The sequence below is a fragment of the Homalodisca vitripennis genome, chromosome 2, assembly GCF_021130785.1.
Source record: "Homalodisca vitripennis isolate AUS2020 chromosome 2, UT_GWSS_2.1, whole genome shotgun sequence".
In the NCBI taxonomy this organism is placed as follows: domain Eukaryota; kingdom Metazoa; phylum Arthropoda; class Insecta; order Hemiptera; family Cicadellidae; genus Homalodisca; species Homalodisca vitripennis.
In genome coordinates, this window is record NC_060208.1 from 126,709,069 (window position 1) to 126,719,564 (window position 10,496).

At 34.2% G+C, this 10,496-nt stretch overlaps 1 protein-coding gene across 2 annotated transcripts in view; it reads right to left on the bottom strand.

Moving 5' to 3' along the window:
* Window positions 1–4,656, bottom strand: part of LOC124354689 (gamma-tubulin complex component 4) — a 38,998-nt gene extending 34,342 nt beyond the window's left edge. Inside the window, exons 1-2 of one of the 2 annotated variants that reach the window (XM_046805325.1) lie at window positions 4,120–4,653; window positions 1,734–1,881 (exon numbers count right to left, since the gene is read on the bottom strand). In XM_046805325.1, the coding sequence (XP_046661281.1) occupies window positions 1,734–1,881; window positions 4,120–4,185 (214 nt within the window). In that variant the 5' untranslated portion in view covers window positions 4,186–4,653. Of the gene's footprint in view, window positions 1–1,733; window positions 1,882–4,119 lie in introns of both variants that reach the window. The other variant, XM_046805326.1, reaches the window with a different exon arrangement.
* Between the last annotated feature and the right edge of the window lie 5,840 nt (window positions 4,657–10,496).

The window sequence follows — 10,496 nt, forward strand, 5'->3', positions numbered from 1 at the left end:
CTGAGTTTTTGTACCTTTATAAAGTTATAACTTCAAGTTATCCATAAGTTTATCCACAATTTGTTAGTATAGTATCCTGAAACTGTTACTATTATTGAATTTTGGATTAAGAGGTTTAGATGTCTGTGATTTTGATACATTTTTAGGATACCTTTGCAGATAAATGCAGAATAAAACTGTTCATTCTGTTGGTAGGTTTTAATTTCTACATAATTAATTGATGAAGACTATTCCACTTTCAATACTTAAGATAGTTATTACTTCAACAGACAAAAGTAAAGTGTACTACAAAATATTAAACTCATCCAGTGCTTATAAATATGGCAGATAACTGGGAATAAGGAAATAAAAGAGAAGTAAAAAAACTAATATTTAAGAGTAAAATCTTGAAAATAATCTTTGGACCCATAAATAGTAGTTATACAGAATGGAGAATAAAACACAAACAACAAATATGGCATCTGTTTACTGTACATGAGAACAACATAAATACAATGTAAAAAGAATGAAATGGATTGGCTTGTAAAGGGAACTTGGCACTAAACTGAATTAACTATGCTCACTTAGAAGGCCAGAATGAGAAATTACAGGACAGGCAGAAATGAAGATGGTTGGGAAGAGTCAAATTATTATACATTTCTCTGCTGAAACTAAAACATAAGAACCAGCATGTTTTTTTTTTTCTTTTAAAAAAAAGGAAAAGCCAATCCCCTTTAAACCTTATTCTGCCTGTCCTCATGGGCCACTGGCCTGTGCGAGAATCTTATCAAGCAGAATAAGGGGAAGAGTCAATACAGTACAAGGTCGGTGGTACTGACAGAAAGTGCAAGGGTCAAAGACAGGATTGCGAACCTGCGCTATCTCTAACTCAGACTCAAAGTCCAACGTCAGACAGCTCGGCCATCGGCACTCCCAACATTGAAAGATAAAGAGCATAAGGATTATTGTGAGATTATAAAAGGCACTTTTTTGTTTATATATCAAAGACATTATTAATATAAGATAAATATATAATTTTATATTTTATTAATAATCTTTACTAACCCTATATCAGGGTTGCTACAGGAGTCCAATAATGAAATTCCCTGACTTTTCCCTGATTTCCAGACCAAATTTTTCATTTTTCCCTGACTTTTTTCGACGCAATCCCCAGGGTTTTTGGCAATTAATGGGTGGAAAAAAGCGGTGTTGAGGCTAACCGGGTGGTAAATATAAAAAAGCAAAAAATAAAGTGAACACAGTTTAATACGTACAAAAATATTGACTTAAATGATCTGATTAAATGATCGCGGCAGCAGTAAGTTTATTTGTGTAAAGGGATTTTATATTTTTCCCTGACCAACGTCGAAATTCCCTGACTTTTCCCTGACTTGAGACCGGATTCCCTGACTTTTCCCTGATTTCCAGTCCTGTTTTTATTCCCTGACTTTTCCCTGACTTCCCTGACCTGTAGCATCCCTGTATATACAAAACATACATAAAAACCAGGATGGTTATTGACTATAGATTGTTGCAAATTTAACTTCTACAACTAATAAGTCAAAATGTACAATGCTTAACTCTTACAGTGAACAACATATACAGCGGTGAAGAATACCTTTTTTCATATCCTAATTTTTGAATCACAGTTATAACAACCTAGAATTTACTTACCGTACAGTTCAATAATCACACTAATTATGGTTAATGTAATTCTACGTTATTCCAGTAACCTATTTTAAAAGTAAACATACCCAATGTTATCTGTTCTTTTCCAAAGTGAGGAATCCTCCTTGTAAAGCATTTGAGGGTTTTATAACTATCTGCGATGTTTATTAATTGCTTCAGTATAGTTTTTTCACATGGATGAATAAATGCTAACATGGCTGTTAATACTTCTTCCTGCAACAAAAAATTACTTTTGAAACTCAGTTGGAAATTTTAAAAAAATCCAAGCTAGTATTCCAATCTTCTAATTAAAAATTTTAGGTTAAAGATTAACAAACAGTGTTTTGGGGCCCTCAAGTAAGAGAGTGCAACAGTTTTTATAAATAAGTTACCATGAAATAACTCAGATTTCTAAAAAATTTCAGTAACAAATAAACTATTTTAGGCCAGCGTGGAGGAATCCTAAAGTCTAAATTCTTAGCTTTTCAGTTAACATACTGATGGTGTTAAGAATAGCTCTGTGTCATTTTGAAACGATATTTGATTTTGCGTATCACTGTATATATATATATATTTTTTGTACCTTTTTGAAAACGACATAAAAGTCGAAATATTAAAGGATTTATATGAAGTCTTTTTCTTCTATTAGTTATATATATATATATATATATATATATATATATATATGGCCATTGTAGTTTATTCCAGTCTAAGGTATCTTTCTCGACAGTGTCAAGTCCCTCAAGCATGTATTTTCATGTATTTTTAAAGTAAAAATTTTTCTATGTTAATTTTCTTGTTAAGTTTTTACAATTGCTCGATTTATGATTATTGTTGTATTTATAGTTTTCTTTTGTGATGGCTTTGTTGTTTTTTACATTGTGTAGTCTATTTATTCTTTTTTGAGCTGGTGTTCTACACTCATGCAAGATGCAATTATATAATTTATGCAAGATGCAAGATTATAATTTTGTTACTTGTTGAAATTGAACTTTTTCCTTACATTTTATAAGATTTCTTTATGTATTGCCATCTTGTACAGTTGTGAAGTGGTGTTTATCATGAATAAATAAATAAGGTATTTCTGGTACCATAATTGAGTGTCAAAAAGGCCTACTTCATTTAAAAAAAAAAAAAAAAACAAACAAAAGGTGTGTTTTATGACAGTCTTTAAATCAGTAGCAAAAGTTAGATAGTAACTTTGCCTTTGAAATCTGCATTACTTTACTGACCAAGCGCTGCATATACTACTTAATATCTGCTAACATTTAAGTTAATATTAGTTTTCGAGTTGGTTAGTGTTATTTATGATTTGTTATTTTTTGATACTTATTGCAAAGTCAAAACTAACACACCATGTTTTATTGTAAATTTGTTCGATTATGCTGTCTGTCTTGAATTAATTAATTTGTATTATTCTTATAAAAAATGGTTGTCCATTGATAAATAAATAAATAGTTTATTTTTGTTTACAAAAACATAATTACTATCTGCTGATTAAGCCAAAAAGGAAATTTTCAAGACAAGTGGGGCGTAGTCCAGAGGAAATTTTGAAATAGGAGTAGGCCTATATGTTAACCACGGACTATTAGGATGTCCATGTAAAACTTACAGTCTTAGTACTAAGTGACTGAGTAACACACAGACAGACAAAATTAGATTTTTATATAATAGTTTAGATAAAAGCCAAATATAGTACCTAGTTGAGTGTTAGCAGCGCCGAAAAAAGTTAATTAATATCCGTCCAAACAGTATCTTGAGAATCAAGTTATCTGGTATTGAAATTTTAGTCATTGTTTATTCCTTTTGTGGTACTAGCGAGTGGTGTTTATCTCCATATTCAGTGGGAAAGTTAGTGTTGAGAGTGCACTGTAACGTAAATGTAGCTTTCAGGAATTTTATATTTTACTGATCAGTACTAGCTCAAGGGATATTTATCACTCGCCACTATTAGCACCAGGGGTGCTTATAGCCCGTGCTGATGGCCGGAGGCATTACTGAACTAGCCTGTCCGGGTAAGGTACGATAAGCGAACCCAGTTCTTTAAATATAGATATTGACAAACAATACTACTTAATTATAAATTTTGATATAACTAACCGATACTGATTTTTGAACAATAACTACTATTACCTATAACCACTTTTTCATATAATAAACATATTTTCTTTTATAGACAATAAGACAGTAAAAAGCTCGTGTCCGTTACATTTAGCATTTAGGAGTGCTTACATGACCTGAGCTTGAATTTACGTAGGCTACTACCTATGATATGCTTTTTCTTTTTCCATCAGCAACAAAGAGTGGAAGGGCGCCAACGAAACCAGCATTGATGGCCAGAGGGATGTCTGATCAATGTTTTCCTGAACACAGATTACGTTGGACCTATATGTATGGAAAATAACTAAAAAAAGGTGATAGGCTACAACTACAAACAGTAACTTTACAACTCAATTTTAGATAGAAACTTACATCATATAAAACCCTTAAAACATCTCCTCCAATACCACCTAGGGCCAAAATTGCAGCATGATTCATTTTTCGATTCTTATCAATAAACTGGAAAACCAAAATTTAAATCGGATGTACTCAAAGTTGTTCCACAAGGCCTGTGACACAGTAGAAATACACTATTACCAATAAGTTGAATTTGACCATCAAGTTATTTTGGAAATCACTTCTTCATAACTAATGGGAATTTAAAAAACTTTTACATATTCTATGCGTAGACTAACAAGTTTTACAGTAATTGAGTAATGTCGAAAGAGATGGCTTGATGACTGATTGTAGCTGTGTTTGAACCTTTTTGAATCAAATTTTGTAATTAATTAGACTTATTGTATCGTGGTGAGAATTATTGAATGTAAGCACAATCATAGATTTTTTCCATTACTGTATTGCCTATTTATACATAGAACCATCTCTAAACACATTATATACACTCTCATCTGCATCTAAACCTGTGTAGTGTGTATACTCTGTAAACTACATTAACCAAAACAAAACAACAGTTCCATTCGCGCTAGCAATAGCAGACGGCTTGCCAAAGAGTATAAAGATAGATAAGAGTTCTAGACTTGTGTAACTTCTTAACAATATTTTATTTACAATCTTTTACAATAAACATAAAGTAAATAATTTTGTGGGTAAATTATTACATGATATTACAAAAAAAATTAATAATCTGAATGCACAACAGCATTGATGATTAAATTATGTCGGTTGTTTTCACCAAAAGCGGTCAGTAAGGTCTAACTTGTGACATCTTTGCAGTGGCGTAGCGAAGGGGGGGGGGTCCAGGGGGTCCGGACCCCCCCGAAATTTTAAGACATATTAAAAAATTAAGCATAGAGCAGGAGAAAAGGGGAGAGTTATCATTACTCTTGTCTACAAACATTAAATTGATTAATTTAATTGATTAAAGTGACCGTTGTTAAACATATAACTGTCCTTTCGTTTAAATAATAAAGTATCAAACGATACTTTTGGCCTCGGCCTTTCGGATAGTGTAGTGTAATCACGGTATTTCTATAGGGCGCGGTCACGTGACGTCGCAAAGTAAACTGAACCGTAACACGGCGAAGTTTAAATTAGCGACCACTTCGTTCAAATTCGTCTTGGGGACGTATAATGACTGCTAAGAATTAAGTTACGACGTTGATTTTAGGTGTGATTAAACTGTAGACGTGTATATAATTATCGAAAAATATAAAAAAATCACTTTCGGTAGGAAAATACACTTGAAAAACTCTACTGATTAGAACTTCAACTAATTTGGACTTCAGTGATTGAGGTAAACGTGATGTTCGATTGAGTTTTGAATTGAATTACTACGATTTTTGTTATCATTAAACTGTACACTGTACCTATATAATTATCGAGAAAAAAATCACTTCCGGTCGGTAAATACCGAAGAAAAGCTCTGTACAGATTCAAGTTTTGACGATTTCGCTGGTTGAGTGGTTGGGGTAAAAGTGGTACATAGAATTATGTTAGGACGTTGATTTTAGATATTAATTCAACGCCGACAAATACATATATAATTATCGAGAAAAAAACAATAAAACACTTCCGGTCGGAAAATACCGAGGAAAAGCTCTACTGATTGAGATTTTAACGATTTTGGATTTCACTGGTTGAGTTGTTGAGATAAAAGTGGTACTTAGAATTATGTTAGAACATTGATTTTAGGTATCAATTGAACGCCGACTAATTATTGAATACCTATATAATTATCAAAGAAAAATTGATAAAAATCACTTCCGGTCGGATAATACACCGGAAAAACTCTGCTGATGAGAAGTTCCGACTACTTTGGATTTCACTGACTGAGGTATTATTTCATTTTCCTTAGTATATTCCGATCGGAAGTGATTATTTTTGTTTTTTTTTTCTCGATATTTATATAGGTACTAGCTGACCCGGTGAACTTCGTTTCACTTACCTCTTAACATAAACCATATTAATTTAAACCCTAATTGCAGAACCAGTAACTTTATAAAGGCATCATCATCATAGTACAGGCCATTACTATGGCATCTTAGAACTGTTCAAAATGCAATGAATACAGCGCCTTCTACACCGCAGCTGTTGAACAATGCCACAATAATTAATAAAAAAAACATAAAGGTGTCTTCAAAAAGGTGTTTTAAATTTCTGTCAGATCAAATGTCAGATCGCTTTGTTTTTATAATTGGCTGAATTCGTTTGTAACGTGATAGTCACTTTCCTTTAAATTGATTGATTGATTTGTTTTTATAGAATAAGAACTTTTACAATGCATTGTCCCTTTTGCAAAAAGTGGATAGAACGGCAGAATAAAACAACTACCTGTCCCAGTTGCACTAAAAAATTGTTAAGATGATTTTAGGCACGCATTTAGTTCGTCAGCAACAATTGACCGAGGAATAACTGGAAGAGTCTGACGAAAATCACCTGACAACAGAATCATGGCTCCACCAAAAATGTTTTGGTTGTCACGTAAATCTTTTAATGTTCTGTCCAGTGCCTCCAGCGACCTCTTGTGGGCCATTGTGCATTCGTCCCAAATTATCAATTTGCATATCTGTAGAATCTTTGCCATAGCGCTATTTTTGGTGATGTTGCAAACTGGTGTTTCATTGATTTGCATGTTTAGTGGTAATTTCAAGGCTGAATGTGCAGTTCGTCCACCTTCTAGTAAATTTGCAGCTATTCCAGATGAAGACAACGCTAGGGCTACCTCATATTGCGATCGGATTTTTGCCAATAGCAAAGAAATTAGGAAAGTTTTTCCAGTACCCCCGGGAGCATCAAGGAAGTAATCCCTCCAGATCCACTGTTAACAGCTTGCATCAAAATATCGTAAGTAATCCTTTGTTGTTCATTTAATTGTGGAACAGTTGCGCCAACTGTTTCGGTCAATGCTTCAGTATCGTACTGTTGTTCTCTTTGTAACTCATGGTTAAATGCATCTTGCATTGAACGATTGGGTGCTGTCAGGCCCAAACACGACAGTACTTTATTTGCCATCAATAAACACATATCTTCTATCATGATCAATGTCTCATTGTAAATTTCCGCATTAATTAGTAGTGTAGGATTAGAAGTTTGACATCGCACACGATGTAGCACATCCTCAGACATGTCATCCCTATATTTCATCCACAAATCTTCCGGATTCGAAGGGAAACATGTGGATATTATAATCGCAAACAATGTTCGAATTTGATGTGGTGATGAAGATATGATGGAATCCTTGAATGTATTATCCCAATTTATATCATCCTCGAGTAACTGTAATAGTTGACACGCTTCACGGTAAGTAGCACACAGATACCAAATGTTACATAATGTATGAGTTTGCCCTTGTATCTGTAATGGTTTATGATCCTGTTAAATTATTTGTGATACAAATACAAAGTATAATTAAAAAAATTAATTAAGTATGGTATACTACCTTGAAAGTAGGCATGAAACTGTCCTTTACAATATGCGTTGCGCCAAACGACGTCATTTGGAAGCAATTGTTATATTTTTGTATGTTGGCCAAGAAGGGTTTAGAGTCATTTTCCATCCCATAAATTAATGAGTATAACGGATCAGGTGGTGGGACCAATTGTGGCAATTTTACTTTACCGCCAGCACAACATAAACCTGCCGATTCACCGCTGTATTTTAATGGTTTACAATGTTGACAAATGATTGACATTTCCCCAATTTTTACAGATTTGTCGGCATTATAATCGATTTCTGGATCGTAGGAGAATGCTGCTCGTTCCAGGTTCACAGGAGCATTACGTTTGCGGAATCGGTCAATTTCCTTTTCCCGGGCTCGCTGCTGTTGTGATCGATGTGCCCAAACTCGTTGCATTCTTTGTCTATCCACTTCATTCTGATTTACTGTAGAACGCAAATGCGCCATACCAATACGACTGTTATCATGTTCAGTCGCTTGCTGGTCATCAGTGCGATTAGCGCGTAAGGTAGCTCGCCGCACATTCGATCTACTTCAACGATCTATGTTTGGGCGTTTTCTTCTCGGCATTGTAAGCAGTATCTGATATTAATGTTTTCTTGCACTAATAATGTTAACCTATAATGGCGACAGCTTTTTTACCCAAAATTGCATGCAGTAGTAAGTAAACATATGATACTGAGACACTTCATTTGTATTTGTTACAGCTGTTAAATTAAATTAAGTTAAATTTGTATTATTTAAATTATTTATTGTGTTATATATATAATTACACGTCTACAACGTCGTAACGTAATGATAAAAAAAATCGTCATTATAACTCATTCATAAATACCTCAATCAGTGAAATTCAAAGTAGCCGAAGCAGAAGAGTTTTTCCGGTGCATTTTCCGACCGTTAGTTTGATCTGTACCCGAGCAACGCTCAAAAATTGCCCTCCTTTTCTAAAGGGTTTTCGGCCATCAGTGGCCCAATGTCCCCGAAGGGGTATTTCATTTTCTCCACAGAATATAGTTTGTGTCAATTATACGCTTGAGTGAAGCACTGTTTTGTTCTTTTTCTTTCTTATCCAGTGAATCCAACATCACTTTGGTGCCTTCTACTCGGCCAGAATTGAACTTCGTAAAGTTTCTGTAGCTATTCAAGAAAATTTGTGGTACTAGAGTTGCTGTGAGAGTTGAATTTGCCTATTAATTTTTCCACTTTCTATAAGGCGTAGTTACTAAAGCTCCATATTTTTGGTATTTACCTTTTACCAGTGAACTCATTGGTAAATAACACACAAAACGTCCCCCGGATCCCCGGTTTCGGACCCCCCCCGAACGAAATTTCTGGCTACGCTACTGTCTTTGAAGTCTAGTAGTTAGTAGTCAGGATATTGGGTGATGTGAATAAAGCCTAGCAATTGCTTTTGCTAGGTATTTCTTAAACAAAAGGTTCATTTCATGTGAATAAAAGTATAGTAAAAGCTTGTACTATAAGCAATTGCTAGTCTCTCTAGCAATTGGTAAACTGGTTAGCAATTGCTACTCGTTTCAGCAAATGCATGTGAATAAAACTCACCTTTTGCTTAAATGTTCTAGCATTTACTACAAAATTATCAAGCATCCCCCCTCACATGCTAGAAAGTTCTTAAAGTGACCAGACGTGTTAAAAATGGCTCAGTTTTTTTTTAATTTCGTAAACAGAAAAATTACCGTGAGCGTGTTGAGTGTTATGTAGACAGGTACAAGGAGTTGTATCGCTTTACAGAAAATAATGTTGAGTGGCTGGCAGACCATTTCTTGGGTGAGTACTCAGAAACTAGAGGGAAAGCTTTGTCATCTAAACAGAGGATGATGGTTTTCTTCGATTTTTGGGAGATCCGGGTTTTCAAAATGGTATTGCAGAGGACCTAGGTATCAGTAGATCAACAGTGACAAAAACAATACCCTTTGTTCTAAAAAAAAGTAGTGGATAAATCTAAGGAGTGGGTAATATTTCCTGATGGCAGGAAAATCGAAGAGGCAAAAGTAGAATGGGCGAGGCTTTTCAACTTTCCAACTGCGTTTGCCGCTATTGACTGTACACATATTCCTATTTTTAAACCAACTTTGTTTGCAGATGATTATGTTAACAGGAAGGGTGTAACCACTATAAATGTTCAAGCAACTTGAAATGCACAAGAAATATTTACCAGTATCGATGCACAGTGGCCTGGTTCTGTCCACGGCAGCAGAATTTTAAGATATTCGTCAATTTTTTATGTCATGAACAGAGCACAGGAAAATGCAATTATATTAGGTGATATTGGTTATGGAATAAGTCCATGGTTAATGACCCCCTATGAAAATCCAACGTCACAACAAGAAAAAGCTTACAACAAATTACATGCTAAAGAAAGAGTAACGATTGAGAGATGTTTTGGCCGGTTAAAAAAAGGATTTCCATCCTTCAAAATCCTATTCGTGTAGCATAGGATAAAGTTCCTTCAATATGTGCAACTCTGCACAACATAGCAAAATATTTAAAAGACTACTTACTTTGGGATGACTCTGAATTGGAAGAAGATGACGATAATGGTGCTGGTGCATTTGAAGAAGTGCCTGAAAATGAAGCCGCCAGAAGGAGATTTGGTCAAAGAAAACGAGATGAGTTGAAAAATGTAATTAGTAATATATAAACTTAGTGAGTGTAACAGATCACATCTAACAAATCCTTTCCTTAAAAAAAAAAATCACAGTTATGTTTACAACTTTATATTAAACAAAACCACAATTAATAGATAAACTTATATAATACTCTCTGAATGTAATTGTAAAAAACATACAAAAGCACTTTTGTAGCCTAATTTACACAGTATGTACTTTCGCTTACAGGTTAAAGTATGTTTTTTCAGCACCATGGGCTACGT